The following is a 22,423-nucleotide window of genomic DNA, read 5'->3' as shown; positions in this document are numbered from 1 at the left end:
CGCCCGCACACCTCCTGGCATGCAAAACAGGTGCCTGAACTCTCTCAGCCCCACTCTCTCGCACACCCGCGAGAGAGGAGCTTGCACGTCTACTTGCCCACGTAACTGATGCGTTCACCGGCGCCGTATCCCTCCTAGCGCGAGCTCGCTCAGGGCCGAGGAGTGTTTATGGGGCTGTTTTGTCTATGCGGTGCGGTCTACCACACCACAGAGGCGGTAGCACGCTGAAAAGCTGCTGGGGGGCGCGCCGCGAAGGAGAGGAGGCACGACCCCTCTAGCAGAGAGCAAGGCGAAGGACAACGCCTCCTGACGCTTGAAACGGCAGCGGCCGTGTGAAAGAGGTGCGCGCAAGGGCGTGTCGTGGTGGTGTGCGTCCCCGGTCGACAATGGGCAGGGCGTTCGCGCACGGATGGCGTGGACGGCGAGCACTGACGTCTCACAGGCAGACGCGCACAAGACGCGCCAGGTCTGGGGACACCTCGGAGGCGACGGCGTCGTGGCGCACCAGTCGGCAGAAAAGCGAGCTCAGCCGAAGCACTGCTGCATCGTCGCAGGGGACGGGCGGAGAAGGAAGGTCGTCGGGGCGAGAGGCGCTCTCTGTAGAGTCGTGGAAGCCTACGCTGCCGTCGGTGCCTCTGCTGCCGCCGCCACGCCCGCCACCGCTTGTGCAATGCAGCCACAGTGCCTTGCTGTTCCCTCCAAACACAGGTCGCAGCAGCGCCGCCCAGAGCGACCAGGCCGCATCGAGTTGAGAACGCGAGGAGGCGTGTCTGCGAGCTGCGGTCCAGATTGCACACACCTCGGCTGGGCATTGCAAAGAGATACTTTGAGCAGTAGCGCGTATCTCGCAGGCGGCGAGGGGCGCCACCTCGGCTCGCTGCAACAGCAGCATCGGAACGGGAGAACTCGCAGCAGTGCCATCGTGCTCACCGCTCACCAGTGTGCCACACCGCCCTGTGTCCGGCGCATCCGGCGTCTTTGCGGCGGCCGCGCGAGCAACGGCCCCCAAGACATGAGACATGTACAGTGCGAACGTCGAAGGAGAGCAGCACGCGGGAGGATCGACATTGATGCCCCCGCGGCCGCTCTTCAGCAGCGGCCTGGCATGAGCAAGGCACCCCAGATCGAAGTGAGCGTCGCTGACGATGCGCAGAAGGCTCCTGTGTAGCTTGCCTGTTGCGTCTTGGCTGTCCACCCCAACGAGGAGAACCACCACAGAGGAAGCAGCAGTCGTCGCCTGCGCATCGACGTGCCCGGTTGAAGTCGCGGTAGAGGATCGCAGCGCTACCCTGTCCTTGGGGATGTTCGAGGTGTCCGGTGTGGAGAGGAGGCCGACCTCCCGCAGCCAGAAAGCTGCCGCCTCGATGGAGCCTACAGGCACGCCTTCGAGGGTGGGCGTATGTGTCGTCAGCGGAACCCCCTTGGCCGCAGCTGCGGAAGGTGTCGACAGCAGTAAACTCTGGCGGTCGTTGGGGCGCGTGCAACCGTCGTCGAGCCAAGAACCGGCTCCAGCGCTGCTGCCGCTTGTTCCCCGCATGTCCCTCACATCGGACGTCATCGATGGCAGTGCCGTCTCCTCGCGCTCTTGTGACGGTGCAGCCTCCATGGAGACGGTCACCTGCTGGTGCCGCGCGGCTGCCGACAGAAGCAGGTCCGTCCAGCCACACGCCGCAGCTGCACGATCGGATGCTTCGGCCGACGCTGTCCTTGTCGTGACTCCTGGCCCATGGATGCGTGCCGCCTCCCTCTCACCAACGCAGCCGGCAGCGATAGTGATGCTGAGCGCACGAGTGCCACTGCGCGCCGCCTCTCGCTGAAGGAGCTGAAGGAGGCGCAGACACAAGCTCGCTGGCTGGCACGTCCACCGATGCTTGCGGGGCTGTCCGCATGCCGCGGCTGGCGTGTCGCTGGTTAAAGGCGTTGTGGCTGGACACACCTTGTTCGTCAGATTTTCGTCTTGGGCGCAAAGGCGGCAGCCACCAGAAGACGTGCACAGGAGCGTGTAGTGATAGCCGTGAAGCGCGTCCCGGACGGCTTCAGTCAAGAGAGACGTGATGCTTGGGCTGCTTGGAAGCTGGTTCGCCTCTGCGTCGATATCATCACCTTCATCGTTGTTCCCCACAACCTCCGCGTCGCTTCTGCCCTCCGTCTCACTACCGTCATCGCTCTCTCCACGGATGAACATCCCCACCGCCTGGTCCGCCGACGCGCAACTGCTGAGTTCGACAAGGTCGTACGTAAAGGCCTCACCCGTGGGCGTGTGCAAGAGACTGTACGGATCCATGTGGCACAGCCGTGGCGGTGCTGATGACTGCGACATCGACGAAGATGGCGGAGCCAGCAGCAGCACAGCCGAGCGCTGACACCTGACGTGTTCTGCGATGCGACTCTCCAGAGAGTGACAGAGAGACTGAGTGTGGCTGAGGTCGGTCGTGGTGTTGCGCAGTTGCGCCTCCGCATCGTCGAAGTCTCGGAGCAGCTGTGCCGTGCGTGCCTCCGCGGCGCGCAACATCGCTCGCAACTCCGCCTCCTGACGCTGCGCAGCTTCGTACGCGTACCTGGCGGCTTCGTAGGCCGCCATCTGCTCCTCCACAACTGCCCGTGTCGCGTGCTGCTTGGCGCGCAGGGCACGCAGCTGACGAGTCGCAGAGAAGAGCATGCTCGGCTGCGTGCGTGCGGCTATTGGGTGTCTCAGTGTCTGCGGGTGTAGTCATGGGTGCATCGAGAACGCGGAGACGGGAAAAGGTAAAGATGGGTGAAAGAAAAGGATGTTCAGCAGGCCCACGTGTCCGCATCCTCTGCACATTTTCTGTTGCTCCAGGTGGCCACACGTGCTCACACCGTCATGAAGCCTTGCTCATGCCTTCCCTCTGGCCATTCGCATGACGCACAGGAATATGCTTTCCATGAGCCCTCACTTGCGGAAAGCACGGGGAGCGGGGGGGAGCGGGGGGGGGGGGGGGGGGGGGGGGGCGGTGACGGCCAGCTGCACACAGTATGGTTGTACACAGTTAAGAGAATGCATACACGCAGGCATGCAGTGTCCGATTCTGTTAGCTTCTTTCGTTTCGAAAATAAGGGTTGGTGGCGTGTGGTATGTTGCGTTCATGTGAGCACGCGTTCTGAGCAGGGAGCAGGTCCCATCCCGCTCCCTGCGCACCGTGCTCGCCAGCTTCTTTCAACGCAAGTTCGCCACTCCCGTGTCTCCTCCTGTGTCGGTCGGTAGCCGTAATCCGCGCCACCCCTTCTCTGCCGCGCCGTTGCCGAAACCCCTGGCGGTCTTGCAACGAACAGCGAAAGGGGGTAATGCGGAGCAGCCAACGACAGAGAGAGGGGTGGCGCGGCGCCGTGACGCCCATGGAGAGGCAGCTCCGCGCGACTCATCCAAGGCAGAGAGGAAGAAGAAGGACAGGGGGAGGGAAGGGTCAAAGAGCGCGCGAGGAGCGGTAGAAAGGGCGCGGGCTGCGACAGCTGCTCGCGTGCACGCACGTGTGTGTGTGTGTGTGTGTGTGGGGGGGGGGGGGGGGGGGGCGGTGTCGGTGTGTATGCCGTATTGGAGCCGGTGTACTGAAAGAGCCCCACCGGAGGAACGCAGGCCGCGCACACAACACAGAAGAAACGCCGAGGAGAAATGGTGAAAGAGACGGCGACGAGCAGAGGCGCGGTACGGGTGACAACAACGATGCGGCGACCGACAGCGGGGCCGAGAGAAGTCCATAAAAAGACTGGGGAGGGAGGGCGAGGGAGCCCAGATGAAGGAGGTGCAACATGCAACACACATGCAACATATTTACATACAGCACACTACACGCTACATCAATCATGTGAGCCCGGAGAAAGGGAAAAGGGGGAAGAGATGCGGCCGCAGCGGTGTGTGTGTGTGTGTGTGTTTGTGGAGGGGGAGGGGGCGGTGCAACCGCGACGAAAACGTGAAACGAAGAAGCACACGCATACTTACACGCAGAAATGCATAGAGGGGAGAACGAAAAGTGTATTACATAGTGTAGAAGTTCGGAGAAGGAGGGGCCGACCAAGGCCAGCACAGGTCGCGGGCCCACCGACAGACACAGGCGCACGCGCACATGAGCGAAATAAGAGCGCGCACCTACGCGTGTACAACAGCGAGAACGAGAAAAAGCACACGCGCGCACACAGCAGAAAACATGATCAGCCGTACAAGAAACAAACTGCCGTGAGGACATCCGCCACCCACCAGCGCATCCATGGCCCAAGACGGCGAGAATCGACAGCAGCAGAAACCAGCACCGAGCGTGCAACAACACACAGATGATATATATATACATACATGCAGACAAGCAGACGGAAACAGAATGCCGCGTTGGGGTGCCGCGCTATACCCAGCCAAGGCGACGGGCCTAGACAGCGCCTCCCATCCAGCCCCCACACACACACTTGAAGAGGAAGAAGAAGCGCGGGAGGCAGAAACGAGAGAGAGAGAGAGAGAGAGAGAGATGATGGAAGTGCTGACGGAAACGCACACACATCACCCTTGCGTCTGAGTACGCACCACCGCCGCCACGACCACCACCCCTCCCCCGTCCCTCAAAGCCTTTTCACGGCGCTTCTCTTCTCCACGGTATCGATTCAATGAGCTCACTGGCGCCAAGGGATGCCAGACCCACCAAAACGCATCCAGCACGCGCGCATGTGTATGTATACGCCCATTATCCTGCGCGACACCGCCGAACTGCGCACATTTCGTGGCCTTATTCGAGAGTGAGTCACCCTTCTCGATAGTCACACGCATGCATGTGTGCGGGTGCGCGCTGCAGGAGAGGAGGAAGAAGGGAGAAGCAGGGCATGGCTGCGCCCCCCCCCCTCCCCTCCCTCCCTCCTCCCTTTCTAGGGCCCACTAAGCCATAAACTGCAGTCCTACGGTGGCCTCAGGCGTGCCGTTGAGCAACAGCTCCGCCCCCTGCTGATCCAGCGCAAGACCAGGGATGCAGCACATGATGAGTAAGTCAATCGACGTCCACGCGAAGATGCGATACCGCGCACGCAGCATGTAGCGCAGGTGCCACCCGTAGAAAGCGGAGCCAAGTCCATGATAGCAGCAGCAACCAAACGGAGCGCCCAGCGTGAGGAAGTCCAGGAGACACAGCGTGGACAGGATTTCGGTGTGCGACTTGGACGCCGCCCCCAGACAGGTGCAGAGCGGAAACAGTGTCATCTTAGCGCCGCGTATGTCAGCGTCCACCTGCAGCGCCTGCATCTGGGAAGCAATGGCACACCGCACACAGAAGCACCGGTACATTAGGTGACTACAATTGTGGGCGAACCGCACCGGCCAGCTGGGCGTCTCGATGCTGGAGATGAGCAGCTCCCTGTGCGAGTTTGCCGCTGCGCGTTCACCGATGCCGCTCAGCGGGTTCAAGGGCGGCGGAAGTGGCATACGGTGAAGAAGGAGCTCACTATCAGCACGGCGATGGTACGCACTTGACTGCGCTAGCCTCGGCGCCGTGATGGGTACGTGGTAGAAAGCTGGGGCAGTCGGCATGGCGGTCGTCAACGGGGCGCCCAATGCGCGCGAGCCGCCGTGGGCAGCCCCGCTGAAGTCGGGTCGCGGCTGCTCGCCGGGCAGCACCGACGTCTCGGAAGCCAAGAACGCAACGCTTGGCTGCGCTGACCCGAAGAAGTCCGTCTCGCATGACGCCCGCATCACTGTGCTTAGCGGTGTCGAGTAGATAGTGTTGCGCATACACGGTATGCAGAGAACAGGGTAGCACAGCGACTGCACCCACCCTGGCCGGTCGAGCACCGGGTTCATCACCATCCGCGGACGCTCTCTCAGCCGGATGCGCGGCCGAGTGTGGAACAAAAGACGCACGCGACGCTCCTCAGCGGTGGCGATGCGCACCTGCTGCAGAAGCGCAGCCCCCATCAACGATGGGCTCGTCGCCGGTGGAATGGCGCGGAAGAGGGACGTGAGATGGGCAATATCGTGCCAGCCACTGCCTGCCTCCGACTCCGCATTGCGGCTTGCCCACTGCTGTGGGTACGCCTCGGGGCCGGTTCTGCCGACACCGCCACCGGCCTCCGAGTCGCGGCTCGGCGACTCGACCTGTCGCGCCGGCAGGAGTTGCATGGCGGAGAACTCCGCGCTGACGAACGTGTGGTCCGTCATCCGGGGCATGGTGGCATCTGTGTTATGAGTTGATGTGAGGAAGCGGCCGGGGCGCTGCTCTAGATGCAAGCCTGGGTACTGCATCTGTGATAGTTGCCGTTGATCTGGCGTGTCAGGCATCGCCGCCGCTGCGGCGCCCGCATCCTGCGACGTAGACTGCGGATCGCCTGTGTGGTATGGTCGCTGCTGCCGCTCCTGATTATGCTCTGGTGTTGCTGGCCGCCCGTTAACGTTGACTAACGGCGCTATCAGTGGTGTGCCCTCCACATCCGTGTCGTGGCGGACACGTGTGTCGCTCAAAGGGGTGACAGGCATCGTGGACAAGTTCACGATGTGCAGCGCGGAGAGCAGCAACCTCGATGTTAAAGGAGTCGTTGAGGCAGACCCTCGGTTTGGCAGCGCGGTGGATGCAGAGGGGTTTTCCAGTGGTCCAGCGGACGGGCCAGCACAGTAGCTGGTCGTGCCTAGGCAGTCTCTGGAATCCGGAATGGCATCACTGCTTGTAAGCATGAAGGAGAAGCCTGCGTCACTCTCCGAGTGGGGCAAGAGTTGCTGTAGCGTCCTGTCAGCTGAGAGGGCGCGTGGTGCGCGGTGCGACGAGTCAGAGGAGCCGCGGCGGTGGCGAGCATTGAGGGAACACTCCTGGGTGCTTTCTCGCCTTCGCTGCGGCGTTGCAGCGCTGGCGACATCGCTGCTCTCGCCACTATCATCTGCTTCGCGGTCCAAGACACCGGAAGGAGCCGCTGTAGACAGAGGAAAGGAGGTTGCAGCCGTGCTCATCTCCGGCGAGCTTGCACTTGCCGCCGTTACTGGCAGCGGTACGAGCGCTGGCGGGGACAGAGCAGCCGCCATCCATTCTGGCATTGTCTCTAGCGACGCCGCTGAGGCATCTGATCCCCTAGCATCTGGGAGCACCGCACCCCGCCGAGTGTGCTGCGCTGCGATGCGACGTGGACCTTGACTAGGCACCGCGGCGTTGTCTGCATCGTCACTGATGGCATTCATTCCTTTACCCCCTTACACGAATCAACTACGTCTCCGTCGTCGCTGTTGTTGCTCCGCCTCTTCTTTGTTCGTGGCTGTTTCTGTGCTGACGGATGCAAACAGCGATGGAGGCGTGCGGCGTGGTGTTTGGGAAGGCAGATGCACGAGAGAAGGAAAGGGCGGATGCAAAGAAGACGCGGAGCGTACGGAGGCTGGAGAGGGTGGGGTGCACTAGGCACCAAAACACAAAACAAAGGAGGCGAAAGAACCGATCGAAAACGTGTCACTATGTTCGGTGTTTGGCAGTGGGCCCGGGGAGGCGCGAGCACCACACTGGCCGCGTGGGCAGCAGCGGCAGCAAGCGCGTACAAGCTCAACGACAAGAACGTGCGGACGTGTGGCTATCAAGAGAGGCGAAAAGGAAAACGGGAGAAGCGGACAGCGGCAATGCATGTCCGATTGAATGGAATGAGGAAGTTGGTGTTGGTGGTGGGAGGGATATACCCGAGAGAGGCACACGACCACCGCTGCGCACGTACACCCAACCATGCGAGGGCAAACCACATGCACCGGCGCATCAGGGACAAGCGAATGCCAGCACCCATCACAGAGGCGAGCACACGAAAGAGAGAGGAGAGAAGAAGGAACGAATGGCGGAGAAGCTGTGCAGACGCAGGACGAAGCGTCTCAAGAGGCATGAGCGCATGCGCGCGCACAGTGAGCTGTTATTTTGGTTCTCTTCACCCTGCACCTCCTGTGCATACTGTGGCATCAGCCACCAGGCGATGCGCAGCTTGCCACTCGGCAGCGGTTGGGCTGGAGGATGACCTTGATTCCTATGCACCATAGAAGCTGGGTGGTGGGTCCCTCCTGCTGTGCGTCCTCGCTCGTCGCTGTTGTTTGCCTGCTCTTCCTGATATTGTGTCTCTCAGTCTCGCGGCGCTCTTTGATGCGCTATCGGCTCACACACACACACACACACACACACACACACACGCACGCACAGAGCAATCGAAAAGCAGATAGTGTGCACATGTCATAAGAGGGAGGGGGGTTATGGTCATGAGGCCTGTCGTCTTTTTCCTCCTTCGTCCGAAGCATCGGCGCGGACGGAGTCGGGTGCATGTGCAACGTTTTTTGTTTGTTCGCACGTTCGATATCAGATAGACCATCGCAGCTGCACGAGCGGGCAGCTTGACACACGCATGTTGCGCGTACGTCACGCCCTCCCCCTCTCCTTCTCACGAAAATATCAAGCTTTCTAGTAAATCGCAGCCCCTACCCCATCCCCCTCCACCGTCGCTCTCACAGGGAGGTGAAGGAGGATGCCTTGACAACGTCTTGCGGCGCCTCGGAGTGCAAGAAGGCTTCATCAGCGCGTCGCTCCTCCGATGAGACGCGGGACGCGGGGGAGAGGGAAGGTGACTCATCATGCGCTGCTTTGACTGTTACCGCACCGCCCCCGGTGACCGCAACAGTGGGCGCCATTGGTGAAGCTGCCAAAGCCGCATCACGAGGCGCCACTGCACCATTCGCCGCGCTAACGGAGAGTGTCGCGTCGTCGTTTGCCTGGACGGCTGCAGCCGTCTCGCTCGCCCTTCCAGCCCCGGCAACCGCCGTGCTGCCCGCAGCAGTGGCGGGTATAATGCCGCTACCCTTTGGCGCTGTCGGATGCGTGCGCAAGTACTCCTCCACGGTGACTCCCGCCACCACTGGGTGGAAACGAGGAAGTCGATGCCACAGCGGTGCCTCAGCCGCCTCGGCGGCTTTAACGGCCGAGCAAGCGGGCGTCTCCACAGCCAGGGCAGCTACCGAGGAGGATGCCGACGAGAAAGAGCCGGGGAACCCTGTCGCCGTCTTCTCAGCCGAAGGACGACCACCTCTGCTGAGCTCCGATATGCCAGCTCCGCCCACAGCAGCAGCAGCAGCCCTGCGCTGAGGGAACGGCTCCAACTCATGCCAGCGCGAGGGGCTGCACGATACAAACGGCTTAGCGCCTTCCATGCGTGATGGCGGAGGAGATGAGCGCAGCTTGGCAGCCCGAGACGACGACCGCTGCACTTTCCTTCTGGCATCCCGTAACGAAGCGATCATCAGCCCGTCACCAGTGGATACCGCAGGTGCGGCCCGCTGCTTTGCCGACTGTGGCGACGACGACGGCACTGGGCGCTTCGCGATGGCTGGTGTCGGCACGCTCACCGCTGCGTAGGGATCACGCTGAAAAAGGTTCTCCACTATGACGGCCTCCGGCACGGCTGGGTTGCTGTTGCCACCCGGTATGGCCACCATGACTGACCGGCAGACCGCCTTTCCGATCGGAGACTCAGCATCTGCGACGACCGGCACAATGTATTCGCCCAGTGACGCCATCATGCGTGTCTTCGGATCTATAGCGTCGCCTGGCTCGCCAGAGGGCTCATCCTCGTAATCACAAGCGCCCAACTCTTCCACCGATGCTGACTTCCCCCCCGCGCCCCGGTCGTCGGCGCTATCGCCGCTCGTTATCGGCAGCACCGGGCGCAGGTGTCGCTTCGCAGGATCTGTCGAGGCTGCCATGTCCACAAATACAGCAATGATAGTCGAAAAGAAGGCCGGATGGAAATAGTGGCCCATGCTTTTCAGCACGAGCAGCCGCGCATACGGCAACATCGTCGCCGTCCGATAGCCGTTCATCGGCGGCACCACAACATCATGCACACCATGCACGACAAGGGCGGGGACGTGTAGTTGCTGCAGCAGCGCATCGCGCCCGGCGGCGCGGCGGATCGCGGCGGCCTGCCGCACTAACCCATCCGCGTAGGAGCTACGCCGCAGCGACATCAAGAACCGCCTCTTCAGGTACTCGCCGTCGGGGGGCAAGGCGTAGCGGAGGAGGTGGCGCAGCGAGTGGACGCGGAACTCCAGCAACTCATCGACGGTGCAGTTGCGCGGTGGCCAGCGCAGCATCCAAAGTTTCACCCACAGCTCCGGCTCCGGAAGGTCCGGCGCGTTCGTCGACGACATGACACTCGTGAGACTCATCGTCCGCTCTGGCGCCTGCAGTGCCGCCAGCTGCGCAATCATTCCCCCCATGCTGATGCCGAATAAGTGCGCGCAGGGGATGTGCAGTGCGTCGAGAAGCGCCCAAGCGTCTGCCGCCATGTCCTCCAGCTGATAAGGGAGTTCCTCGCCGAGCCACTTGGCCGCGCGGCCGGGCAGCAGCAGCATCGGCGCCTTGATCTTACCGCAGTTTTCGATTTTGGTGGAATACCCGATATCGCGGTTGTCGTAGCGGATCACATAGAAGCCGGCGTACACAAGAGATTCGCAGAAGGACTCATCCCACGCGGTGAGCTGCATGTTGAGGCCGCCGATCAGCAGCACCGCCGGCAGCCCATCATCGGGGTTGCCGAAGCACTGGTAGCAGATATCGATTTGCATTTGGGAAGCGGGGCAGTCGCGCACTCTCACCACCATCTCTGGCGTCCGCGGAACGCGCGGTGGCTTCCGCTTCCGTGGCTCCCCGCCTGGGCAGACTGAGCCGACAGTGGCGGTGGCGACGGCAGCAGCCACGCCACCCGTGGCGCCTGCATCGCTGCGAGGAGCGTTCAGGGAAGATGAACGAGGGTTTGCCGCGCCTTCCGACTGCCCCGGCACTCCTGCAGACAGCGTCGTGCCAGACATGCGAGCTTGAACGCTACCACCGTCGCACCACTACGCAAACGGGGACGCGCGCCGACGGAAAGGGTTAGAAAATCAGAACAGTGCGGCGGGGGAGGGAGGGAGGGGGAGTGATGGATCACTGCTAAGGACACTAACAAAAGAGGCGCACAAGGCGGCGCACGGTGAAAGCACACAAATGAGTGCGGCGGAAAAGTGGGGAGGCGAGACACCGGCGGCGGCGGCGGCACGCGGTACCACAGCGCTGCACCTTGTACAGACACCGCACACGAGCAACAAACCAAAAGAAACAAAACCAGAGAGCACAAGAGATGCACGCCCCGCACCGGAGGGTGAGAACGGCAGGCGCGTGCAGACCTGAGAAACGAAGAGATTGCGGCAGCGGGAGCGGAGAACGCTTCCTGTTCGTCGACAGCGTAGGAAGGGCGGGGAGAGGAGAAATACAAAGGGAAGAGACAAGAGAGAGAGAGAGAGAGAGAGAGAGTGTGTGTGTGACACCCGAGGGCATTCAGCGAGTCGGCATGTGCTTCGTCGCCATTGATCCGACCTCTGGGGGGAAGGGGGGGGGGGATAAGTGTGCCATCGCGACGTAAACGCCGAGGCCATAACGACAGGCGCAGAAGGCGCACCATTCAAGAGCATCGGCTACGCGTATATGACGCTGCTTGCGTATTGACAAGAGGACGGAGCCACCTCTGCTTCCAGCCTCTGGTCTCAGCTCCCCGCGCCGCCCCTTGCGCCCCTTCGCGTTTGGCGTGCAGGATCACGGTTCGGACCATCTGCGAGAGTTTCGCTGAAATTTATGTAGCGGGGTGCAGAATCACGTATGGACGACGAGTCACGGAGTGATGTGGCTTCACGTTGGCTGCATGACGGTGTGGGGATCGCCCCTGAGAACAGCAGCGATGGCAGAGGCGCCATCCAAACGAAGGGGAGCCGCAGCTCGAGCAGACAAGAAAACAAAAACGGAAAGGAACCTACACGGTCAGCGAGGCCGTGCCCTCATCGCGTGCTCATCGTGGCGGCATGCCGTGTCGCCCCCTCCACGCGCGCGACCAGCGATCGGCCACCCTGCGATAAAACGCGATCCATTGGAGGACAGCCGCCCCGCCCCCTTCGAGAAACCACAAAAATACATAAGCAGGAACCATCAAGAGCCACGCCCTGCCCCGCAGTCGTCGCAAGACACGCCCGGGCTGATCCGCTGCCACGCTTCCAGCTGGCGCCGCGCACAGCCTCCCGGGCGGTTGTTTCCCTCCATGGCACACATCGCCCGCCTCACTGTCGTGAACCACTCCTGCACCCGCATGCCGGCGGGGGAGGGGAAGAGAGGTGGGGCGACCTCAGCGTCGTCACGGTCGACCGTAACCTTCGACCGGCATGCTGCCTAAATCACCGACCCCGCTGCCTGCTTCAGGCCTCGGCACGTGCCTGCAATCTGCGTGCGGCCTGTCCACACATCGACTCGCACGTGCTCAGCAGTTCCCGCAACTCGCCTACTCAGCGTCACCGCTCCAGCCGCGTGGCCGCACACACAGTATCAGCACTCATAGTCGCTACACAGCGTGCATGAAGCACCGCCAGTAGTGAGTCGTCCGCTGCACGAAGCACGTCCACGAGCCAGTCCACAGATGGCGAGCCACCCGCTGCTGCTCGCCGCACGGGCGGACTGTCACGTCGCCGGAGTAGCGCAAACCGTCGAGAAAGCCTGCCGAGCAGCGCTACCACGCCCAGCAGCGGGCCTGCACCCGGCAGGACCTCCGGGAAGTGGGCCAGCCGCTCCTCACTCCACGCGGTGCGCTGCGCACGCGTGCCACGCCGAAGTCCCCCTTATTCAGGAGAGGTGGGGAGGGCATCGGGGCATGGGTTTGAGTTTTCGCCATTTTCGGTGCCGGGTGAGGGTGGCGAGGAGGAGATCACGGCAGCCGCGCCCGAGGCACAAGCGATGCCGCAACCCAAGAGAGGAGGACCAAAAGGTGAAGCAGTGTAAGGGGTCATGGGGATCGATAGAGGAGGACAAGCGTCTACAGGAGCGGCAGGGGCGCGCACGCCCTACGCCCTACGCAGACGAGTCAGATGGCCTCTATAGAAGGAAGACGCGCGTGATGGACAGCATGGGGGGTGCAGCAAACGAGAGTAGCGGGAAGGGGGGGAGGCTATGTAAGGGAGGGGGGCGACGGTGAGGGCCGCAGGGTTCAAACAGCAAATGAAAAGGTGTGAAGAGGTGCGGAAAGGGGCGATGGGTACGGCACGCGTGCGTGCGTGCGCAGGTCAGGTAGGTTAGGTGGCTCAGGCGGGGCAAAACAGGGAAGGGATAGCAAAAGTGGGAAGGCTGCTGCGGCGATGAGGAGGAACGAACGGCTGAAGCGAGTGCAGCGCTGACTGGCCTGCACAGATGCACGAAAAGAGCGTGTGCGGTGCCCCGACGGCGGAAACTCGAAAATGAGAACTGCGAGGAAGATGCGATGCAGGGAGAGGTGGCCGTCGTGTTGGTGCCTGAATCAGCGCCGCGAACGCTCCTGGCTGCACAAGACGGGCATTTGAGGATTCGGACTTGACCGGTAAACGAGGGCGGTAGGGAGGGCCTGTGCAACTGCGTCGGCGAGCATGGAGGAGGTCAGGGTCAGCGTGTCTGTCGCTGCTCCCGCAGCAGCGCCACAGTGAGGAGAAGGGGAGAAGGGGAAAGAGCTGCCGAGCAGCGTAAAGTCAGACAGCAGCAGCCAGCTTGTGCGCATACACGTGCAAGCACGCCCAAAAGGTTTCCTTCATGGGCGCCGCTGGCTTCCTTTACCCCTTCCCTTTCTCCCGTGCTTGTAGGATCGTGCCTTTGTCCATATGGCGCCCACACAGGTGCGCTCACACCCTCACAGAATAGCCACGATTTGCTCAGTTGTTTGTGTGTTGAGGGGGTTGTGGAGATTGTGAGGGTGTATGCGAGTGTCGGTGGTGGAGAAAGGTGGGGTGGACCACATCCCAGCGCAGCGACATCCAGAGCGAGAGACGCGAACGCCGGGAGGGACGCACACACACACACACACACACAAACCTCCACCCACCTACCGGCCCACCCGCATACCCCTCCTCCAGGCAAAATAAGAGGGAGGAAGTGCACATAAAACCGAGGAAGTGTTGCTGCTGTCGCGGTTCTCTTGCTCGCATTACGCGATATCCACAGCGTGTGTCCGTGTCCCAGCCACGAACACGTTGGGAAAGAGACGCGTGTGCGCAGCCACAGCTCGCCTTGCCACCGCCGCACCACGGATAGAATCCTCGTCGCCATGGAACGAGCCGGCCCAGGCGACGAGTCGGAGGGATGCGCCTTATCGGCTCACCTTGGCCTTCCTCGTTCCTTCTGTGTGTGTGTATGGGGGGGGGGGGGAGGGGGGGATCGTGCTGCGCGATCGGCGCCAGACGGAGACCCCGTGTGGACTGCATGGCCTGATCCAAGCTGGCCGCGTCCGGGGTGCTGCTCGAGGAGGCGGAAGTGGTGGTATCTGTCGGCCGGGTAATAGGGGGTGGTGATCTAGGTGCATGCTGCATGAGCTCGAGGAGGAAGCTGGCCAGCTTCGGGTCAAGGCCCTCGAAGGCCCTGCACATTCTGCCTATGTGCCATGCTGCTCCCTGAGTCGCACCAAGCCGTGGCATCCCCGCAATATGATGTAGCAATTCTCCACATGCGAGTCTGAAGAGCTCGACGGCGCAACTCGGAGGTGCTCCCGTCATGTTGTAGCGAAGAAAGGGTAGAGAAAGATGCACACGCACGTCTGCACGCCCGCGTGTGCGTGCGCGCGCACATTGGTGTGTACCTGTGACGACAGTGTTCACCAAAACAGATGATGCGCCTCCCGGCACCCCCACGCCCCAAGGCTACCTGACGATGCTTGACATTTCTGCATGTATAGGTGCGTGTCGGGTTGTGCATTTTCAGCGGCAGCTCATGATGGAAACGCATTCACGATGGCTGTCGCATCCGTGCGCGCGTTCAGAATAATCTCGTCCGCGATGGCTCGATACATCTCCTTGGAGAAGTAGTGACCCATCTTCGGAAAGACGACCAGTCGAGCACCGTTGATGCAGCTGGCGAGATGCTGCGCGTTGGAGAGCACCACCAGCGGGTCTTTCCCACCGTGCAGCACCACCACAGGGATGCACCGCGACGGCGCCGTGCCCGATGCCGGCAGTGATGAGCTGCCACGCTCGCTGCCGCTTGCCGTGGTGCTGGTCAGTCGGTTGATGTGAGCCTTGAGGGCAGCGCTGCGGTCCTTGGAGCGCACAATCGCGGCCAGATGTCGGCGCCCGCCTCCCTGGTACGGCGCTCGCGCAAAGTCGAACCACATGCCGAGACGGAACTCGTGCTCGTGAAAGGTCATGTCGCCTGCGACTGCCTTGAAGAAGCGCACGCGGTAGTCCAGCACCGAGTGCACATCACGGGTGCTCTCTGGCTGGTCGAGGATGTTCATCAGCAGCGACGCCCTGGGCCAGACGGGACCGGCAGAGGTGGAGTGAAGACACAGGCTCGCCACCATGTCTGGGTGCCGCAACGTCAACAGCTGCGCAATCATGCCACCCATCGAACAGCCGACAATGTGCGCTTGGCTGATCTTCAGCGCCTTCAGAAGGCCGGCGGCGTCCTCGGCCATGTCCTCCAACGTGTACGCTAAGGAGCCTTCGCCGATGGACGCCCAGGCAGGCAGCGCCATTCGAAGAATGAACGGCGACGGGTACTCGTCAAAGTGCGTGGAGAGGCCAACGTCGCGGTTGTCGTAGCGAATCACGTAGAACCCGGCTGCAGCCAGGTAGCCGCAAAAACGGGTGTCCCACAAGAGCGAGGTCACGTTCATGCCCATGATGAGAAGAATGCATGGGTCTGACGGATCTCCAAAGGCACTGTAGCAGAGCGTGATGTCCTTGCCGGTGCTGGCGCAGCGCCCAACAGAGACGAAGGCGTCATCTGGTGGGTGTGGGAAGATGCGGCGAAGCTCCTCAAAGATGGCTGGTGGAAGGTCCATGTCCTCTGGAATGGTAGGCTGCTTCGTCGCTGTTTGTGGATGCGGCGATGTCGATCCCGCGTTCACCACCACGTCCCCGCCGTCGTTATGCTGAAGCATGTTCTGTCTGTTGGCGAGGGGAAGGTGAGGAAGGGGGAGTGCGCAGATGGACCAAACTGAGAGCGCCACTCGTTCCTCTTTCCCTTGCCGAGTTTTTCACTTTTTGTGTGGGGCAGAGGAGGGGAGGGGGCAGAGGGGGGGGGCGGATGCTCTTTGTTTGACAAGGTGTGTATTCGCCTCCTCCGCAGGTGGGCGAGCCAGAGCAGGGCATAAGAACGAAGCAGAGAGGAGAGCGCAGCGGTAGAGAAAAGGGCCGCTGCAGGCGCAAGCGAGTCGCCCGTACGGCGTGAGAAGGACGTGCCCCCGCCCACACGCGTGTGCGCCTGCGGCAGCCGGGGTGGAAAGGTGGCGGGGATGAGGGCCTCCCCTCGCACCCGTGCAGCTCCCCCTCCCCTCTTTCGATGCGGAAGCGGGCGAGGGTGGAGGGCGGTAGCGGAGTACATGCCGCACAGCGAAGCGGATCAGCTCTGAGCCGCATTTGGCCAACTCTCTTCCCTCCCACACGCACACGCACGCGCACCTCCGTCACCGGCTTCGAGCACGAGCACATCACTCGAAATAAGGCGCGCGCAAGAGTTGATGAAGGCCACGAAAACAACAGAAAGAGGGAGTCGAGAGCGAGTCACCGCATCCTTCTGTGCTCACGAGTATGTCGGTGAGTGTACGCTTCGAGTAGAGGTGCTCCATCTACTAGGGGAAAGAGAGAGAGAGCATACAAGTTGGGAAAAGGAAATCCGGAGTGCAGCGTTGTGCTGCCGACGGAGAGCAAGGAGGCGGCTTTGAAAGCACGTGCACGCGGATGGCGCGCCCATCTCTCCCACCGCCCTGGCCCCTTACAGCCGGGAGGCGGCCTTCACTGGTTGCTTCTTGGCAAACAAACCGCCATCAGCGGCAGCAGCGGTAGTTCGTTGAGACTTACGCCCTAACGACTGCGCCGCAGCTTCACCAGCGCGCACGTTATCGCGTATGAGTTGGATGTATGTGTCCCTCAAGGCGGGGATCAAGGTGTGGCCCATGCCCTCCACCACGTAGAGGCGACTCCCCGCTATCACGGAAGCGAGGTGACGCGCGTTGGAGGCAGGCACGAGTGGATCGCAGTCGCCCTGGATGATGATGGTGGGTACGTAAAAAGGCGTCTTGATCGCTGAGGTTGCATGCCTGCTGATGTTCTCGACGTCGCCCCCCGCCTTGCTTTGCGACATCGGTGCAACACTGGTGATGCGCTGCCGCAGCGCGTCGTCGCGGCAGGGCGCGTTCAGCAGCGCCAGAAACTGCCGCGGGCCGCCGGTCACGCAGAGGCTGCGCTTGAAGATGCGCGTCATCTGCCGTTGCGCTGCGACATGATCAAACGGATACTTGCTCTGGTCACCAGACATCCTTTCTAGCACTTTGGCGAAGCTAGACGCGTAAGCAGTCACCCGCTTCGCATCCCTCTCCGCGCACAACCGCTGCCGCTCCTCTGCGCTCGTGGCCCGTGCGATGCGACTGGCGTACCTGGCCGACGTCGACTTGGGCGCAAGTGAGATGAAGCTCATGATGTCGCGTATCCCCGGCCACTGCGCGTGTGGAGAGCTCGAGTGGGTAGACATGAGTGTCAGCGAGAGAACCCGCTCTGGGTGCGCCAGCACCATGCACTGCGCAATCATGCCGCCCACCGACGAGCCGACAAGGTGAACGAAGCGGATGCGCAGCGCGTCCAGCAAGCCAAAGGCATCGGCTGCCATATCATCAAGGGTGTAGACCTCCCGGATCGATCGCGCTCCGGGGCGCAGCGCCGCGTTGGCGTAGCGCAGGTAGCTGGTCGGCCCCACCGGCAACACACCATCGCCACCCTTGCAGTCATCAAGGTGGGTGCTGCAGCCGACGTCGCGGTTGTCGAAGCGGATGACGTGGTATGGGCCAGAGTGCGCAAGCAACGTGCACAGACGATCATCCCAGAAGAGCCCTGGGGAGGCGAGGCCCATGACGAGTAGCACGCACGGATTCTTTGCCGCGCCGAAGGTGTTGTAGCAGAGGCGAATTGTGCGTCCCGTGCTGTGACAGCGGCCCACCTCGGCAAGCTGGTCGCGTGGGCGCAGCACAGCGGTCCGCTGAGGCGGGGACAATGTTGACGGTGCAGCAGGGTCAGGCATGAAGCAATGTGAGTGGATCCTGAGTGAAAATGGGTGTTATCCGTGGAGAAGGAGTTGAGCGTGGCGGAAGCCAGCAAGAGTGCGAAGAAGGCGTTGGAGGCATGCGCGAGGCACAACGAGACACACACGCACACGAGAGTATGGAGCACAGGGAGGCATGAAAGCATTCTTCCGCAGCAGCTTGACGACGAGGCGGAGAGCAGAGGAAGGAAGAGAGGCTGGCAAATGCAGGGCTCAGGCGAACGCACTGCGTTCCTTCAAGAAAAGGGCACGGCACACCTTCGCGGAGCGCCGCCCTTTGCCTACGCGTTACGAGCACACGTACGCGCACACGCACACAGACAGACAAGCAAGCACCCAAGCCCCAGCGTCGTCCCCCTCACACTCGTCAAGGGTGTGCATGCGCAGAGAGAGAGAGAGGGGGGGAGCGCCCGTGTCTTCGTGTGGATCGGGTGTTCGTCCCCTTTCCATGCGTGTGGTCTGCATGAACGCCTGCACAGTGGACGTGGTGGGAGATTCACAGGGGGTGGGAGAATGAGGTAGGGGTGAGCTGGCGCACGCCGAGGCACCACTGCAGACAGACAAGCACTTGAGAAAGACACCGGGAAAACAGCGGGGAAGAACAACAGCCGAGTGATGCCACGAGGGACGCAACAGTGGGAAGGGAGGGGCAGCGAGGGCAAGACAAAGTCATACGAATGAAGGCGCACGCACACGAACACACACCGAGAGAGATAGAGAGAGAGAAACACGTCGAAGTCGGCCGCACCATGAATTCCGTCCACGCATCAGCATCAGCCGTGACACATCACTGCGGTCAAGGACGGAGAGGTGACACAGACACGGATGCGTGGGTGTGGGAGATGTGCCCACACGCTTGCACACCGCACCAAGCACACATGGATAGAGGGAGAGACTCGAGCATCAGAAGAAGGCGCAGCAAAGAAATACGAGAGAGGGGCTCTACACCGCGTGGGAACGGACTGCGGAGGGAAGGAAAGCAATCACTCCCGGGAACGCATGCACACATCACAGCACCTCACGACGTAAACCAAAGGAAAACAAGAAAACGGACCCGTGGAGAAAATCCTTCTCTGTTAGCACCCCACACTCTGCAGCAAGAACGAGCAAGCGTGGCAGCGCACGCCGAGGGAGAGGAGGAGAAAGGAGAGGGGGGGGGGCACAGACACACAAAGCATGAAAGCGAATACGCGTCCGTCAACGCGCCCATTTCTGTCGCAAGGCAGATCAGGCTTCAGACTGCGCCCGGCCGCGTTGCAGGGTCCCATCCGCGTGGTGCGAAGCAGCGCTCGGCAGGCCAGCACAGCAATGCACCGGCTCAGTAACCTGAGCACGACCCCTGCCTCCGATCTTTACTCATCCACCCCTCCCCTCGCAGTGCCGCCCCACACCCGCTCCCCCATTGTGCCGGCCGCCACCTGATGTTCCCCTTCTCGCGGTGGCGCAGGCTCCCCCCACGAGTGGGCAGCGATGGCGGGGTGGGATGTGTTCGAGTCGCGCTGGCGCCTCGTCAGTCGTATGGGTGGTGCAGGCATGCTCGCTGTCTCGGGTTGCTCCGACGCCACGCCGTCGAGGGTGCGGCCGTCGGCATCGGTGGCGATGAGACGCCCCGACTTCGCTGCGGCGCAGGCGCGCGACCCTGTGACCGTCGCAAGTGGCTCCGGCGTTCCGCAGGGATAGAGGGACTGCCTGGCCTCCTCACACAGAGAGCGCAGTGATGTGCAGGGCACCGGAGATGTCACGCACGGGGCGGTGTGCGCCCCTCCCTCATCCCCCCCCCCCGTCGTCGTCGTCGTCATGGGTGGGGTGAGCGGGGGGTGAACAGACGTGTAAGTAAAACACCGAAAAAGAATATCAGAAAGAGAAGGGAAGACGACTGGAGGTGCTCTGCAAGACACACACACACACACGCATGCACATACACATGCACAGGAACCCAAAAAGGAAAGAAGAAATGGAGAGGGGCAAACCACATGGCAGAGCGAGGTGCGAAGTAGAGCAGGAGACGGACAACCATCAGGACCTTCACCGTCATCCGCCGCGGCAGGAGGCTGCAGTAAGCAGCACCGCTGCCCCTCCTTTCTCGCTCTCCGCTCTCCGTGCTCTCCGCTCTCGCTATGCTGTCATCGTTGCCTAGAAAGGGACGAGGTATCGAGAGGAGACGTGAAACGCCGACAACGAGCGCACAGGGGGCGTCACGTCAGCTCATGGCGGACGCACGCACGTGGAAAAGGGGGGAGCAATACAGGGGGCAGGGGGAAGGACAACCATAAAAAGGATTCGAGGTAGAGAGCGAGGCGGGATGCCGATATCCGCGGAGGCGATTCGGTGGTGCGACAAAGACAAGCACACAAGAGCAAGCCGCGCGCATCTGCTTTTGCGATCTCCTGTGCAGGATACCTACTGAGGAATACGCTGGTCCCCCTCCCCTCCCTGATGGCCCGAGTGCTGGTCACCGATCCTTCCTCTTATCGGGCCATCCGCAGACGAGGTGAGAGGAAGAAGGGGGAGGGGTGGAGAGAAGGTGGAGAGAAAGACCTGGCCACATTACACGCACGACTCTGCAATGCAGAGAACGCATGCTAGGCTTCTTTTGGCCCCACGAACGGGGCGAAGAAGGGCGGTTCTCGCCACGGAATGTTCTCCAGCTATGCCCGCGCACGTGTTTCAGCGGTGCCCTCATCCCGACTGAGGATGCGGCCGCCCCAAAACGCCACCACACAGGTGCAAGAAAAGACGAGAGAACACACACACACACACACACACACACACCAAGAATGCGAGAAAGGGTCGCTACATCGGTGAAGAGGCGCACGCACACGTGTGGTGTGAGTGGGCGGAGGGCGGAGAGAAGAGACACACACCAAAACAAATCGGGGAGGCGGGGCAAGACCACAGCAGGCTTCCAGCGCAGTAACCGAAGAAAAGAACTCTGAAGAGAACGGTCAGCGCCGCCACAGCAACGACAACGCAGCCGAAGAAATGCACCAGAGAGGGAGCGAGGGGGGCGGGGCAGCAGCGCTGAAGTGCAAGTCTGTGATGTCTTTGCACGCCTATCCGACTTTCTCTGTGTCTGCGTGGTGGGAAAGGATGATGAGACAAGAATTCGACTCATCCGCGGACGCACACCGGCATACGCGCACGAGCTAGGAGAGTGGAGGCGTGGCCGAGGACTTGAGCAAGGTGCCAGCCAACAAAAAAAGGGGAGGCTGCAGAGGGAAGAGAGGAAGTGGCAGGCCCGAGATGCTGAAGACTGACGAAGAAGGAGTGCGTTACAAGTATGTCCGGGAGACAGGTGGAAGGGCGACTAACCAAAATATAGGAAGGGACGAGCGCAATACACGAAGACAACTAGAAGCCCACGACAACGCAAGATTCGAAAGGGAGGCAAGCAGGAAGAAGAACTTGTCTTCACCGCCATCGCCGCGACGCTGCGCCGATAGCGATGGTACGGGGAAGGCGGGCGCAGAGGAACGAAAGGGGCCGAGTAGCGAAGGAAGAAGAGGGGAGGGGACCCGTGGAGGCAACGAAGTCTTGGTGCACATGAACATGGCGGCTGCGTCTGGTGTGGCGGTGCTGTTCGTGTCGGTATTGGGGTTGCAGAGCACGGGAAAGGAAGAGGGAACAGGGGTGTGCGTGTGTGTGTGTGTGTGTGTGTGTGTGTGTGGTGCATACGCGTGTGGAAGTGAAAACAAAGCAACGCGCGGCACGCCCGCGCTCGTCGCCCTGTGGAGGGAAGAAGACAGACGCAGACAGGGAGAGAGAGGGATAGACGCAGGGGGGGGGGGGCAGAGCGCATGCGCGCAGGCATGAGCAGGGTGCGAAGGGAAAACAAGAAAAACAAGCGACGTGAGACGGCAGCCGTTGGATGGAAGCAAGCGCCTGCTTGGGCTGCGGTTCGTCGACGTCTCGCCTCATCATCTTTGGAAAAGGGGAAGGAAGGAGAGATGCAAGCACGCCAAAGACGAGGCGCGCAGGGCGGGGCAAAGCTCTCTAGACATGTAGAGAAAAGAGAAGCTCGGAGGGGGGCGGGGGCGGAGGAGGACACAGCACAGTCACCACACGGACATCAAAGCACGGCAAGTGGGAAGCGAAGAAAGAAAAACATACATGCAAGACACCACCAGGAGGGGAAGACGACCAACAACGGTGCATCGACTGGAAACTGAGAGGGGAAAGGGCCTGCACAAGTCGGCAGCAACGCAGCCCTACAACCAAAAAACTGATGCGTGTGCATGTGTGTGTGTGCATGTGTGTGTGTGTGTGTGTGTGTGTGGAAGTGGTGGGAAGAAGGAAGGGAAGGGGGAGCATCAGCGAGAAGCGCAGAAACCGGTGGCGATGGCAACGAGTCCACGCACGTGTACACACACACA

General features: G+C 61.7%; 5 protein-coding genes across 5 annotated transcripts; all 5 read right to left on the bottom strand.

Moving 5' to 3' along the window:
- Positions 1–436: 436 nt before the first annotated feature.
- On the bottom strand, positions 437–2,659 carry LMJF_17_1080 (hypothetical protein; the record flags this gene model as incomplete). Its single annotated transcript, XM_001682313.1, has 1 exon — positions 437–2,659. The coding sequence occupies one exon, from the start codon at positions 2,657–2,659 to the stop codon at positions 437–439; it is 2,223 nt and encodes a 740-aa protein (XP_001682365.1).
- A 2,214-nt stretch (positions 2,660–4,873) lies between these two features.
- LMJF_17_1070 (conserved hypothetical protein) lies at positions 4,874–6,460 on the bottom strand (the record flags this gene model as incomplete). The annotated part of the gene is made up of 1 exon (XM_001682312.1): positions 4,874–6,460. The coding sequence occupies one exon, from the start codon at positions 6,458–6,460 to the stop codon at positions 4,874–4,876; it is 1,587 nt and encodes a 528-aa protein (XP_001682364.1).
- Positions 6,461–8,434: 1,974 nt separating this feature from the next.
- On the bottom strand, positions 8,435–10,585 carry LMJF_17_1060 (hydrolase-like protein; the record flags this gene model as incomplete). Its single annotated transcript, XM_001682311.1, has 1 exon — positions 8,435–10,585. The coding sequence occupies one exon, from the start codon at positions 10,583–10,585 to the stop codon at positions 8,435–8,437; it is 2,151 nt and encodes a 716-aa protein (XP_001682363.1).
- Positions 10,586–14,724: 4,139 nt separating this feature from the next.
- On the bottom strand, positions 14,725–15,897 carry LMJF_17_1050 (hydrolase-like protein; the record flags this gene model as incomplete). The annotated part of the gene is made up of 1 exon (XM_001682310.1): positions 14,725–15,897. One exon carries the CDS (start codon positions 15,895–15,897, stop codon positions 14,725–14,727), a length of 1,173 nt encoding a protein of 390 aa, XP_001682362.1.
- An 833-nt stretch (positions 15,898–16,730) lies between these two features.
- On the bottom strand, positions 16,731–18,029 carry LMJF_17_1040 (hydrolase-like protein; the record flags this gene model as incomplete). Its single annotated transcript, XM_001682309.1, has 1 exon — positions 16,731–18,029. The coding sequence occupies one exon, from the start codon at positions 18,027–18,029 to the stop codon at positions 16,731–16,733; it is 1,299 nt and encodes a 432-aa protein (XP_001682361.1).
- Positions 18,030–22,423: the final 4,394 nt, after the last annotated feature.

Source organism: Leishmania major, chromosome 17, assembly GCF_000002725.2.
Source record: "Leishmania major strain Friedlin complete genome, chromosome 17".
In the NCBI taxonomy this organism is placed as follows: Eukaryota; Euglenozoa; class Kinetoplastea; order Trypanosomatida; family Trypanosomatidae; genus Leishmania; species Leishmania major.
This window is presented reverse-complemented; position numbering and strand designations above follow the sequence as displayed.